This window comes from Miniopterus schreibersii, assembly GCF_964146895.1.
Source record: "Miniopterus schreibersii genome assembly, chromosome: 15".
NCBI classification, from domain to species: Eukaryota; Metazoa; Chordata; class Mammalia; order Chiroptera; family Miniopteridae; genus Miniopterus; species Miniopterus schreibersii.
This window is the reverse complement of record NC_138115.1, coordinates 13,527,463-13,542,488: the sequence shown is the minus strand read 5'-3', so window position 1 is coordinate 13,542,488 and position 15,026 is coordinate 13,527,463. Positions and strand designations below refer to the sequence as shown.

At 40.2% G+C, this 15,026-nt stretch overlaps 1 protein-coding gene across 21 annotated transcripts in view; it reads left to right on the top strand.

Annotated features, from left to right (window-relative positions):
• The first annotated feature begins 8,149 nt into the window (after positions 1-8,149).
• The window catches only part of SLMAP (sarcolemma associated protein), a 128,670-nt gene continuing 121,793 nt past the window's right edge, over positions 8,150-15,026 (top strand). For 20 of the 21 annotated variants that reach the window (XM_081159864.1, XM_081159866.1, XM_081159878.1 and 17 more), the window contains exons 1-2: positions 8,150-8,249; positions 8,454-9,739. In XM_081159864.1, the coding sequence (XP_081015990.1) occupies positions 9,542-9,739 (198 nt within the window). In that variant the 5' untranslated portion in view covers positions 8,150-8,249; positions 8,454-9,541. Of the gene's footprint in view, positions 8,336-8,453; positions 9,740-15,026 lie in introns of all 21 variants that reach the window. The other variant, XM_081159872.1, reaches the window with a different exon arrangement.

Sequence of the window (15,026 nt, the reverse complement as noted above, 5' to 3'; positions counted from 1 at the left end):
CTCATTCACGTAGTTTTTAAAATACAATAGTGTTATACTTACAAATGGTTACCTTAGAGATCTTTCCATTTTCCATTCATATAGAGTTGTTTCTTTATTTTTAACTTGGAGATTGTTCCAAAGCCCACTCTTAGGGAGCTGCTTCATTCTTTTTGTATCATCGACACAATTTTCCATTGCATGAATGTATTTAATCAGGACTCTATTGATGGACCCCTAAGTTGATCCCAATATTTTGCTAATACAATCCTGCAATAAATACCCTTCTAGATAGTGAAATCATTTTGGAATAAGAAATAACTTTGTGAAGGTAGTAACGGTTGGCTTCCAATCAAGTTAGTAAGTACTTGGTAGAGATATTTCTTGGGTTACAGATGAGTATTAAAAGTACAAAGCATTCAGTATATATGCTGTGTCTGAAATATGTTCCTCCAAACAAAAGAAAACCACAAAAGCAAACAGGAAATTTCCACCCACTTAGTCAGACTCCTTAGAAGTAAATAGATAGGCCTCATCCAGGGTCTTCCAGGTCCACAGTAGAGCTTTGTCACATTAATAGAGAAAAGTTTTTGTACAGTCCATGCCTTGGCACTAAGAACTTCCCCTAGAGAGTTTGGATCTACCAATAGAGACATACAAATATTCATTTGTCACACAAATAATTCATCAAAAGGCCTTTGGACACGCAAGCGGAGAAGCATGTTTCCTTTTGCCCTTCCCATTGACTTTTTTTTAACTTTACTTTGAAATAATTACACTTAGAAAAAAGTTTCGAGAATAGCACAGAGAACTCCCACACACTCGTTATTCAAACTCACTATTTTTTAACATTTGGCCACATTTCTCTCCCTCTCTCTCTTTCTCTCTCTCTCTACCCCCTCTCACCTTATATATGTGTATATATATATTTAAATACATATTTTATATTTATATTTAGTATACAATATATAAGGTTTTTCCCTAGGTTATTTGAGAGTAGGCTGCACACAGAATGCTCCTTTACCCCTTGATATCTCAGGGTGTGTTTCCTAAAAACAAGGATATCCCATTGATTGGGGCGAGGCAGGGAGACTGACCTGGCTACTTCCAACTGTCCTTTTAGAGAATCATGGACTTTAAGAGCTAGAAGGAACACAAACATGTCTAGTTCAACCTCTTTCTTTTACAAATAGGGAAACCGAGAATTAGCAAATGAGTCAGCCAAGGTCACATGGCTAGTATCTGGGAGAAGATCCTCTCTTCTGGCTCTTTCCACTCTACAAGCCGTTAGGGATCATCTGGCTCAAACTGTTCAACACATTTTATAAATGAGGAAACTATGACTCAGAGGAAGTTTATGATTTGTCTAAGGTTACATAGGAAGTTACCTGCCTGGATTCCATAGGCAGCTATGCCTCTTTGCCAAGAGGCTCAAGGAGAAGACTAGTTTTCCTGGCTGCATACTCAGTGAATAAGCTAAGTGGATACCTAATGTTTTTGCCTGCCCAGCAGTGCTTTCCCCTCCTCTTCCAAGAGCTTTAGGAAAACATCCCTCCTCCATTGGATACAGAGTAAGTGGGACTGTCCTTCAAAAACCTTACCTTTTTGGCCATGAAATGGACGTGTAACCCCACCTAGGTCAACGGTCTCTGGGGTATTTCAATTTTGAGGGGAGGGACTCAAGGATTGACAAATGGTGACCTGGTTCCTCCTAAAAGTGGCACCCCGAAGAGGCTGCTTACTGGCTTTTGTTACCCATCTTCTCTGCTTCCCATACCACCCGAAACTTGCTTCTTCAGTGTTTATTTTCATTCTCCCAGGTACCCCCATGTGTTTCCAACAATTTCCATGGGCTTAATTGGCCAAGGTTAGATTCTGTTGCTTGCAAAACCAGGACCCTAAACAATAACAGCAGACTAGAAAAAATTTTTGCTTTCAGAAACACTTGCCCAAGCAAAACTGTGACTTAGGTTACATAGAAAAAAGCTGGGCCTGACTGCACCCTCCCTCAAGGCTTGGTGTGGAAGTGCTTTTCAGGCTCATCACTCTGCTGTTCCATCTAACTTAGGACACTCTACTTTCACACTCCAAGAAGTGACTTAATAGAAAAAAATGGTCAGCAATCTTTCTGTTCGCTGTAGCTCTTAGAAATGTCTTCAGCATGGGGACACCACTTAGTCAGTGGTTATTTTAACTCCATTTCCCTCAAACTGCCCCATCTGGACTGTTAACAGTGTTGAAATACAATCTGACTTGAGCTCAAAGGCTCAGGGTGGGCTCCCTGCCTGACTGACTCCAGGGCCTGCTGCCAGCAGGAAGTGAAGACACCGCTCATTGTCTTTCCTGACCTCCTGAGGAGACTTTTGGAAGGAAATCACACACATGCAAGAATGGCATTCAGACAGCGTAGTCTGAATCTACATCCATTTAAAAAAATCTTCATATAAAATTAATCATCTGTAGAGGTTCAAGCTCGGGTTGAAAACAGCTTTTCCTTCTGAAAATTTTTATTTTAATATTATTTAAAATAATCTGACTATATATTATATATTATTCTTTATAATTTAATATTTTAAAAATATTATTACACAGAAGTTTAGTTTTTCATTAGCCACTCAAGAACCAGATCTTTGTATAGCCAAAGATCCAATCACTTAACAAATTTTTGTGCCTACTATGTGTCACAGTGTACTAAGTGCTGGAGAAACAATAGAAAGGAAAATCTGACAGGGTCCTTACTTTTACAATGGTTATAGTCCATAGAGAAAACAAACATTAATGAAGATGTTATCTTCATACCCCATTACAAATTATTACTAGTGCTATGAATAAGAATAGTACAGTACTTTCCTCAAAACAAATAGTTTTCATAATTCTAAGTGAATTTCTTAAAAGGACTATAGAGCAACCCTTCCCTCTATTCCATTAGCCTATAAATGGTCTGTAAATATACATATCTCCACAGCTCTGGTCAAAGAACCAAGATCTAGTGCCCCTTTTAGAACAAAACCTAGGGGGTTCTGCCTTTATTTTCTTATTGTTAATTATTATTATTTTAAAAATATGTTTTTATTGATTTTTGGAGAAAGAGGAAGGGAGAGGGATAGAGAGATAGAAACATCGATGAGAGAGAAACATCAATCAGCTGCCTCCTGCAGGCCCCCTACTGGGGACTGAGCCTGCAACTGGGCCATGTGCCTTGACTGGGAACCAAACCAGGAACCTCTTGGTTAATGGGTCGGCACTCGACCACTGAGCCACACTGACCTGACTCATTGTGTTACTTATTAAGGTTTTCAAAGCCAAATAAAAAAGGAAAAATCACTCGGACAAAATGTCCTAATGGATAAAAGACTACCATTTGAAAGTCAAATACAAATGGGAAGATGTATTCATTTTCTATTGTTGCTGTAATAAATTACCACAAATTTAGTGGTGTATAACACAAATTTATTATCTTAAAGTTTTAGAGGTCAGAAGTTTGGTGGGGTCTCACTAAGCTAAAATCAAGGTGTTGGCAGAACTGAATTCCTTACTGGAAACTTAGGAGAATATCACTTTCCTTGCCTCTTTCCAGCTTCTAAAGGCTTCCTTCATTCCCTGGTTCTTGGCCCCATCCCTCTATCCTCAAAGTCAGCAACAGATTGAGTCCTCATGCCACATCTCTCTGCCCTGAACTCTGCCTCCCTCTTCTACTTTTAAGGACTCATGTGATTAAAAGTAGCCCAGCTGGCGTAGCTCAGCGGTTGAACATCAACCTAGGATCCAGGAGATCTTGGTTCAATTCCCCTTCAGGGCACATGCCCGGGTTGCTGGCTCCATCCCTAGCAGGGGGCATGCAGGAGGCACCTGATCAATGACTCTCTCTCATCATTGATGTTTCCATCTTTCTCTCCCTCTCCTTTCCTCTCTCTGAAATCAATAAAAGATATATATCTAAAATAAATAAATAAAAATAAATAAAAGTAGCTTCACCCTGATAATCCAGGATAATCTCCCCAGCTCAAATTCTGTACCTTTAGTCATACCTGCAAAGCCTCCTTTGCTTAGCATTCATAGGTGCTGGGGATTAGGACATGAGCATCTACGAGGTTCTTATTCTGCCTACCACAGAAGGCATGGAAATGTTCTTGTTAAGGGTGAAAAAAAGCAGAGATACTTCATTCTGTGTGGATAAAGCAACAGGTACAATATGATACCATTTTTCTCTATAGCACCAAACTGCTTAAGGTAGTTATCTCCCGGAAGTGTAACTATGGGTAATGTTTCCTTATGCTTTTCTGTTTTCCAAGTTTTCTACATTGAAAACAAAATACTTAAACACACACACACACACACACACACACACACACACACACAACCATATATTGTGGTTATTTAGGAGAATATACTGTTAGGAAATGCATGTTAATCTATTTTTAAATTTTTTTATTGATTGATTTCTAAGAGAGAGAGAGAAACATCGATTTGTTGTTCCACTTATTTATGCATTCATTGGTTGCTTCCTGCATGTGCCCTGATCAGAGATCAAGCTGGGAACCTTGGCATGTTGGGACAACACTCTAACCAACTGAGCTACCTGGCCAGGGCATGCTAATCTATTTTGGAATAAAGTATAATTATGTCTGCAACTTAGTGTCAAAGAGTTCAGAAAACACATACATGGAAAGATAAGGCAAATATGGCCAAACAATAAAAACTTTGAATCAAGGAGGTATATATGTATGTTCATTGCAATTTTATTTAAATTTTCCTGTACATTTGAAAATTTTTACAATAAAAAGTTATAATAAAATGCAAAATTTTATATTATTCTCATTATTTTCAAGAATAACTTCAGCATCTAAGCTAGAGGGGATTATGATAAATTACAAAATCAAAGCAAGTTTTCTTCTGCAACCATCTTTGCCACTGATACCAAGTTATATAATTAGATCCCAGGAAAATGAGAGATAGACCTGTCTGGTTTTACTTAAAATGGTCTCAAAGCTCTCTGAGAAATTGATCGATTCTCTGACATATAGCCATTTGGTAAGATGCTGTTGACCATTGTCAATGACAGTGTTGTACAGTAGTAGCAACAATGCATTTCTCTCAAACAATAGCTCTAATGGAGCTTATTAAAAGGAAACAAATGATTATATTAAAAAACAATGATTCTAAATGTCATAGTTTTCCCAGAACAAAGAATATACTTAAAATATATTTTTTAAATCACTAAATGAACAAAACCACCACATGTGAACAGTCTCTGATATTTCAATTGGTTATTTAACTAAGTTATTTAAAAGCAAAACCAGATATACGAATAAAAATTCAGTAAGAAAATGCTTCATGTGGTTTTCTGACCCATCCCTTTTTTTCTTAAGCATTTGCTGGATTCCAAGAACATTCTTAAATTTATTATTAAAAGCAAGAGAACACTTTCAGTAAAAGGGAAGTTAATACAAGTGACAAAAATAAACATAATTTCTTCCTTTCTTCTTCCCTTTTCCCTCCCCCATACTAGATTTTTGCTATTGATATAAAATATTTATCAGTTTTAGGAATAAGGATGCTACTGTTCATTTTTTCATTTCTAATAAATAATGTGGCATTTTTAAAAAAGGGCATTCCTCATGTGGCTTAGAAAAACATCTGGAAGGATATAGCTCATAAATTGATAACTGTAGTTAGCTCTAGACTGAGGATTTGTGATGAGGCAAGAAAGGACTTTTACTTTCCAAACTTTGCTTATTTGAATATATGCAATGAATATGTATTAGTTTTATTAATTCCCCCTCAAAATCAGTAAAGATTTTTTTTCCTTTTTATTTTTTAAGGAACCCCCCCCCCCCCCCCCCCAAACACCAGCATGTACTTCAGATCTAGCATGGTGATTTAGGATTAGTCACTTAGTCTCTTTGGGTCTCAGTTTTCCTACTTATAAAATGAGATTAATACCATTCAAGCATGTCATGAGAAAAATACCTTAGAACACTGCAAATACACATCCAATAAAAGTTCCTTCTCTGAGCCTCAGGTTCTTTGCCTGCAAATTGAGGGGGTTAGATTAGTTTCCTGTGATCCTTTTGAGAGTTAAAATTCTGATACACTCTTTTTATGTTCACCGGAAAAGATTGCTAATTGAAAAATAAATGTCTTTACTTGTCCTCAGGTAATTATTTTTCTTTTATTTCCTGTAGAACCAGGAAGCCAAAAACAGATGAGCAGTAACTCTGGAATGTTTGGGCCACTCCACCCTGGGCACCTGGGAAATGACAGGGTATTTCCACTCATTAGAATCTCCCTGATGAGGAGAGCCTTCCCTATTGGGAAAGGGATCATACTTAGTTTTAATAGGCCAGTGTGTGCCATGGAAAATATTATATACTCTCAATTTTCATCTTTGACTATTCGAGGACTCCTCTTCAATTAGTTTGCTTACCTATATTTGCAATCCAGATACTCTGCTTAAGCAGTTACGCAAGTGTCCCATAATTCATGACCTCAAATGTCATTGGTTAAAATCCAATTAGATCATTATCACTTAGGGAGGGGTTGCATTTTAAATGAGTTTAAAGATTTGTCTCCTACACATCTGAAATGCTAATAATTGCCTGTCTATTGTGGTATCAGGGTAATAATTTTACAATTCTCTGTTTGTTTTTCTAACATTGCAAAGTAGCATGGTTTATAGCAGTAGTAATAGTTATTTGACTATTAAAAAGGTAAAAAATAAAAAAGGGAGATAAAGCTAAAACATTGGGAAATACTACCATTCCAAATTTCTCAAAACATGATACATTTTCTATTTGATTAAAATATTGTATGGGTACAGAATCATAGAGAGGAACACACACGTGGCTTAGAATTCTAAACATCTCATGTATGAGATTTCTTAATTTAAGCCTTTTCTGTGCTTGCCAAGTACCAGTTGGTGAAGAAAGTCTTCAGTGTCATTTTAGCATTTGCAGCACCCTGCATAGCTTGGTGGGATTCTTTACCCTTCGAGGTTATAGCAATCCCAAATTTTCTTACAGAAAAAATGCCTATTCTGTTTGTTTAACATTAATTTTAAGAGGTATTGTAGAACTGAACATAAAAAGACACTTTTGTTTCCACATTTATTAACAAGTTTCTATATATAAAAATTAGGGATAATACAATTTGATCCTTACTATATCTGGAAGGCTGGGAAAATTCTTATTATTAGTAATAATGATAAAAACTAACATTCTCTGAATATCTACTATTTTTAAGACATCGTGGTCGGCATTTTGTCTTGCATGATCTTATATAACCCTAACAAGACTCTGTGAGGCGTTCTATAAACTTACCATTTATAGCGCTGGTAAATGGTGATGCAATATTGGATTCTGAAACCTTGATTTTCACTACTCTACTTTGACCTTCTAGGAGAAAGATGGAAAAGTTCTGAAATTCATTGGGTTAACTCCAAATCCTTCAGCAATTGAAACCACACTTCTGAGCACCTGTCCTTGACCACCACACCTCATGCTCCAGTAATACCGGCTGGCTTCCTTTTTTCATATTGGAAATTATTCAACCTCTCTCTAGAAGCAACATGTTTTTAGACTTAAGTCACACTTTCTGGGGTAGAATCTGCATGGGAGCCCTGGGGGACGTGCTAGGTCCACTGAGAAGACCAACCTTTCGAAAGGAAATGCGAGGCTAAGAAAGAGCTTTTCCCCAGGCCCCACACACAGCCAAGGCTTTAGCAGGGAGAGAATGGACCCCGTCATCTTACATGCACGGATTCTGGGACCTGTGGGAATTTGGATGCTTACACCCAAGGCAGCTGTAGGGAAACTGTACAGCCCACTGAGAAGATGGCTATTAATAACCTCTCCTCTGGCTCGGTCTGCTCTCTTTGCTTGTAGAATTTTCAACGAGAACTATAGTGAATAAAATTAGTGACAGTTGGTTCCTTCCAACCAAGATGGTAAAGTAGGAAGTTGGCACGTTTTGTTTATAAAACCTTCCATGGGCCAAATTCTTTCTTGCCCTTAACCAACATGGTCGTAGGAGTTTGTCTTCTGACTTGACGCTTCCGGCCCTTAACTAAGATGGTGTCCCAAGGTTAGTTAAAAATTAGCTTGCCCTCTCTCCTGCCCCTGACCATCATGGCTTCCACGGCGTCGACCACGTGACGTCCCCCGACTACGGCGCGGGAGAGGGGTAGGAGGGCCCTTGAAGGGTGCGCGTTCCCGTGGCGGTGCACCCGGTAGGTTTCAGTCAGAGTCACTATGGCGGCCGGCGCTGGCAAGGTAAGCTGAGGTGGCGGCGGCGGCGGGGGAAGCTGGACCTGTCGTGGCGCCCGGGCTTCGGATCTTCGCAGCCCGTCCGCGGAGAGGTCGGCCGAGTTTGTGGCCAATCGTGAGGGCGGGCGGGGGGCAGGTTGAGGGGGGCGAGAGCTGAGGCGGGCGGGCACCGGCGCTTGACGGCCGTTTGTTTTGGTGTTTCCCTACCAGGTCGGAAAGTTTCCTGCCTCGCCTGGCGCAGCCTGAGCGTGTCCCACCCGCCCCGAGCGGTGGAGGCTGCGGCGGACTCAGCCCGGGGCCTCCAGGCCTCTCCCCCACCGCCGGGCCAGCCTCCCTCCCCCACCTCCTCGTCCGCCGGGAGCTGCGGCTGCTGTCCCTGAGATGCGACCCTCGCGGGGGCGACCCTGAGAAGAGGCGGCCGGTGTGCTGACCAGGAGCCCGGAGCCCAGGCGTCCAGGGACCAACTTCCTGCGGGCGGAGAACCCCGAGCCTCCCCGGGGTCGTGCCTAGCTCGGTCCCCATCCCCGCCCTGGTCACGGGGACGCCCGCCAGGTGCCCGGGAGTCCCCCCTCGGCCGCTGCCCGCGCCCCCGTGGGTCCCTGCTGCTCGTGCCAAGGAGCCCAGCCACCGCCGCCTCGGCTGGTGCGGTCCGGGGATCCCGTGCCACCTCCCGGCGGCCTCCGCGCATCGGGGCAATGCAGACTGTCCCGCTGGCGGTCTAGACCCCCTCGGACCCCTCTCGCCCTTCCACTTCCGAGGCCCTCCAGGACGGGTGGTGGCTGCCCAGAGGTGTTGGGCCACACCTCCCTTCGCCCCGAAAAGACCTTGCTGGCCTCATCAAACCGACCCTTCCTTCATGCTGCAGTGCTGCAACATTTCCGCCACCGAGGGGGAAAAACGGCCTCGATCCCAAACAAAACACAAGAATTGGTGCGTGACTCATCTGCTTGGATACCTCCAGTCCCCAAACTGTCTTCCAGGAGTTTACTTGGCTGAAGCTGTCCGATGTTTGAGCCTTTTCTTCCCAAGAAAGAAGATGGACTGAAAGCTGCCAGTTGGGGACTTTTTGTAATCAGGGCGCTCCTGGATTTTAAAGGAGGTGATGGGGCTTGCGCTGGCTTGTCTTCCCACTCAAGTGAAGAATTGTTGATGTTCACTGGTTATGCTTAGACAATGCGCAGTTTGTTTTAATACAGAATTTTGGGGAGGATAGGGGTATAGGCTTGTGAGGGATAGTGCAGATCCGGTGGAACTCCTCTTTGTCCTTTGGTAGGAGAGACACCCCCAGTCTGTCCTCGATGCCGTCAGCCTTGGCCATCTTCACTTGCCGCCCGAACTCGCACCCGTTTCAGGAGCGTCATGTCTACCTGGACGAACCCATTAAAATTGGCCGCTCCGTGGCCCGCTGTCGACCCGCGCAGAATAATGCTACCTTTGATTGCAAAGTGCTGTCAAGGAACCATGCTCTGGTCTGGTTTGATCACAAGACAGGCAAGGTAATGTCACCACATTGTTTTAACAATCATTTTTGTTTCCCTATGCTCTTCTGCATAATGCATGCGGGATCCCAGGGTTTGCACCCACAGGAGACTTTCAGCAAGACCACGGAATCAACTTTTGTGTGTCTGGCTCTAGTGGAAATTTAATTGAGGTGTTTGAATGGAAAACAGAGAAGGTATTGTAATTAAATACCTTGGGAGGGCGATGGCATCTTGATAACGTGGTCATTCCCAGTGAAATCCCAAACCTTAGTTCGTTTCGGAAAACTAGATAGTGAAACTTGCCTTCTTGTTTTCAGTGTTTTTAGAAAGGCGAATTTGCAGTTCAGAGCTTGATTAAGCAAGCAGCAGTTCCCAAAGCAATGCAGGGAATCCGTGGCCATTATTACACTGGGGCTTACGTGACTCCGTGGTGAGATGTAGTTAACACCTATCTTTTAGTTGAGTTCAGAGCAGGGCCTGTCTAGTAAAGGCAGTAGTTTGTGTAAAGTTAGATTTTGAAAGATTTGATACATATATACCCTCGAAGGAGTAATTTGCAATGATCAAAACCAGTTTAATTAGGCATGAACAACTAACTGCATTTTCAGAGTTTTGTTTGCAATTTGCATGAACATATACCTGTTGTTTTTGGAAGTCATGTTTGGATGTTGCCTGCAGCACTTGTTAAAATACTTTATGCATACTTACAAAGGTGATATTTAAAAATCAGTGTTAGGAAATTATTTTCAGAAATTATATTCAGTTCTATCAATTATTGCATTACCTAGATGCAATAGAATGAATTTAGTGCTCTTTAAGTGTGACCATTTGATCATTTTTATGTTGGCACCCTAATACTATATATACATGTGAGTGCTTATATTTTAAGAATGCAAGGAAAAAAATAAAGACCCTTTCAATTTTTAAAACTCTTTATGTTTGTGAAGAATATACTAAAGAGCTCATCTTTGTGCTTAAACCTCAGGGTTTAGTTGAGCTACAGAATCAATTCCAACTTAGAGCCAGTTATGTAAGACTAATAATATCTCAGGTTTCACCTCCTGACTTTTGCTCCCTCTTTTTGAGTTAAATCATTAAGTGTTTTTCAAAGGAAAAATTTAAGTCTTCAAGAGTAGTGTTTTGAAATAAAAGAAACCTGAGCTTCAGAAGGAAGAAAGTAATACTTTGTTGCTACTGAATTAAGGAATTACTCTATAAATCATTTTTCAAAAAAGAAGGAAAAAATTGCCCAAGTGCTGTGTGTGTGCATAATACCTTTATCCTAATCTGTGTGTAGGATGAGAACTGAAAAGTATGTTAATTTTTCTGTATAACACCAGATGCTCATTTACCTGTGGAACAGACACTTTTTTCCTCCTTAGAAACTAAAGTTTGGGTTCCTGAAAGATTTCATAGATTATCCATAATAATTTAAAGTGAATACTCATAGAACTTATCTTTCCATCAGTCAGATTCAAACATCAATTAACTGCTAGTACCTTAACTCAGCCAGCTTTTAGATTTTTGTCTTTTTATGTCCCTGGGCAACAGTTACAGTGCAACTTAATCAGATTACAGGTTTTGCTTAAAGTACAAACTCTGAAAATGCACATTCTTTACTTTGACTCAATACTCAAAGGAGACTCAGATTTTTTTTCTTTTACTTATTTGAAAAACAGTGATTATATGAATAGTGCTTTTTGGTGGCTATACTAAAAACCCCCACAATAGATTATTTTGAGATGACTAAGAATAGGTCAATAGTGAGTGTTTATTGTATAAATTGTGATATGTTAAAATTTTAAACTTATTTATTATTAGAAAAACTTATCTTTAAGGGATACACAACTAATTTCTGCCATTTTTCCTTTTTATTTATGCTTTATTAACTAAACCCTGAGAATATTACTTTAGGTGTAGATACAATTATTGGCTATTGTACCATCTAATCTAGGTAAAACAAATAACCTGTCAGATTTTGCCATGTGATCAAATTATTTTAGGAATTAACTATTTAAAATTTAAATTCAAACAGACTGGTTTTTATTGAGCATCTTTTGTGTGCCAGATATTGTGAGGTACACAGTTCCAAAGAAAACCCACAGTTTGACCAAATATCATTTATTGTTTTCTGTGTGAAAGTTCCAGTTTGAGGATTTCTGCTATAATTGTCTCATATCAAAAGTCCCTGGGCTGCCCGGCCAGACGTGGCTCAGCGGTTGAGCATCATCGACCTGTGATCCAGGAGATTGAGGTTCGATTCCCGGTCAGGGCACATGCCTGGGTTGTGGGCTTGATACCCAGTTGGGGCGTGTAGGAGGCAGCCAATCAATGGCAACTCTCTCATCATTGATGTTTCAACTTTCTCTCTCTCTCTTCTTCTCTCTGAAATCAATAAAGATGTATTAAAAAAAAAAAAAAGTCCCTGGGCCATTCCCAGCAAATTCTTTTGTACAGTACAAGAATCCCTCCTTCTATAAGCATCTCCTCAGGCAAGTTTTTCCCCCCAAACATCTCTAAGCCTCAGTTTTCTCTTCTGAGGAGAATAATGGAACCTGCTTCTGTTTTGAGGGTTGGGATAATCATGTAAATCACTTAGCACCCTTTCCTGGGCATTATTAAGGGCTCAGTACTTAGGGAGGAGGGTGTTTAGAGTGGGGGTGGGAGAAGAGGAACTGTCTAGGCAGCTCTTTGCAATTTGTTTTAATGCTGTGGAGTCTTAGGAAGGTAATAAGAAATTTTTTTCTTTCATGTGATGGCATATGTAGAAGTAATTTAAAAAAAAAATTATTGATTGATTTTAGAGAGAGAGAGGAACATCAGTTTGTTGTACCACTTATTTGTGCATCCATTGCTTGCTTCTTGTATGTGCCCTGACCAGGGATCAGGCTCACAACTTTGGAGTAGCAGGGCGATGCTCTAACCAACTGAGCTCCCCAGGGCTGTAGAAGTAATTTTTTAAATTGAAACATATGAAGTTGAGAACTTTGTCCAAATTGGTACTTTACCTGGGAGGTAGGAAGTTGGGCTAATATGCCCTTTTGTTTATTTATTGTTAGTCCTCACTTGAGGATATTTTTTCCATTGATTTTTAGAGAGAGTAGAAGGGGGGGGAGAAAGAGAAAGAGAAACTTCGATGTGAAAGATACATCAATTGGTGGTTGCCTCCCACATGTGTCCCAACCAGGGCCAGGGATCCAACCTTCAACTCAGATACATGCCCTTGACCGGAAATCAAACCCATTACCCTTTGGTGCTCAGGCCGATGCTCTAACCACTGAGACACACTGGCCAGGGCTCTTTTTGGTTTAATTTTAATTGTGGTTGTTGTGTTCTGTATGGGCCATTATGGGAAGCCCATTAAAATCTGGAAGAAATACTAAACATTTGAAACTTTCTGATTATTCAAGTAATACATGTTTATTATAGAAGATTTGCAAAATGTGGGCACATGGAAATGTAGGTGACACTTCTAATTTTTTATTTTAATTTTAATATTTTTAAAATATATCTTTATTGATTTCAGAGAGAGGAAGGAAGAGGGAGAGAGAAAGATAGAAACATCAATGATGAGAGAGTCACTGATTGGACACCCCCTACAGGGGATCGAATCCACAACCCGGGCATGTGTCCTGACTGGGAATCGAACCTCGATCTCCTGGATCATAGGTCGATGCTCAACAGCTGAGCCATGACGCCTGGGTTAGGTGACACTTTTTAATGCTAAGTTCATGGAATGTGTTATGGTACTTAAAACTTGTATGTTGAAGGGTGACAGATTTGCCACAAAGTGGACTTTAACAAGCTTTCCCAAATCATCTACTCAGGGATATAGCAGTTGGATATTGCTCTGCTTAGATGCTGGCCCAGTTGTATCATCCTTTTTGAAGGTCAAACTTTTCAAGTTAGATGGTAGATAATAGAATGGTTGTTAATCCTTGTATTGACTCAAGGTACCACTGAAAAACAAACCTATCCATATGGTGGTTACATAGAAAGGATAGTGAGTGGACTACCTCTTTCTGATTTGGATGGCCCCATCTGATTTGAGGCTTTGTGGACAGGTGGTAACACAGTGGTCCAAACAGTGTGCAGTCTATTTCCAGTCTTACTGTAGTAGTATTAGTTGTTTACTTCCAGTTTCACTTTTTTGCTTAAATTCAACACATACTTTTGAGCACCTGTTCTGGCATGATCTGTTTTAGTGGAGGACATGGTGAGGGGGAAGGAAATGGCAAAAACTGGCAAGAAATTGTTATTTCTTCTTTTTAGGAGCTTTTATTTTACAGAGAGTGACTATACAACTTGAGAACAGTTATTGAGAGAAGATAGTGTTATGTAAGTTTAAATGGTAAGAGAGTGATAGTGTTTGTATTAGACTTTAAAACAAGGGATGAGTAGATACAAATTAAGAAAAAGTACTTCCTGGGTTGTTTTTGTGTGTTTCGAGGGGATGAGAGTGGAATAAAACAGACAAAAAGAGAGAATTTTGAATGAGTTTGGCATCTTGCAAACACTGCGGAAACTGATTTTATTGGATGGTAGAGTTCTTTTGGAGAGCAGCTATGGTGAACACCCATTCTGTGTAATGGTTTTATGTTTGTGCCTTGTTTTTGTAATTAGTTGTCAAACCCTGGAGGAGAGGGTCTCTGCCTTATATGTCTGTTTCCTTTTATTTTGTATAAAGTAGATGTTGGGTAACTGAAGCTGAGTAGATAGTGTAGTGCCAAGTTGTAGAGTGCCTTGATTACCAAACTAAGGATATGGACCCACATGTATGGAAAGCTAGGGAGAGTTCTGTGCAGAGTACTGACATACCAGAAGCACCATTTAAGAGTGATAAAACAATATGTAGAGAGGTCTGGAGCAAGGAAAAATATGTAACTGCTTAACTAACACTTGCGGTGCACTATGTACCATGCCCTGTTCTAAATGCTTTAAATGTTTATTTATTTAATTGTTAAATAGCTGTTCAAGATAGATGTTTATTTTTCCCATATTAATCTATGAGGAAATTAAGGCACAGGAAAATTAGATTAGGTTTACTTCCCCAAGTTCACATAGCTAATAAATGATAGAGCTGGGATTTGAACTGAGGTATTCTGACTCTTGATTCTGGGGTCTAGAATGCAACCTCTTAACTACTCTGCTTATTCTATAGCTTTGTAACAGTTTAGATATGATATCATTTTGTAAGGATATAGACCAGATTCACAATAGGAATAAAAATAATTAAATGCCAGAAAGTGAGAAAAGACAAGTGTATTAACTTATCCATTAGGACTTCAGCAAAGAGAGAGGT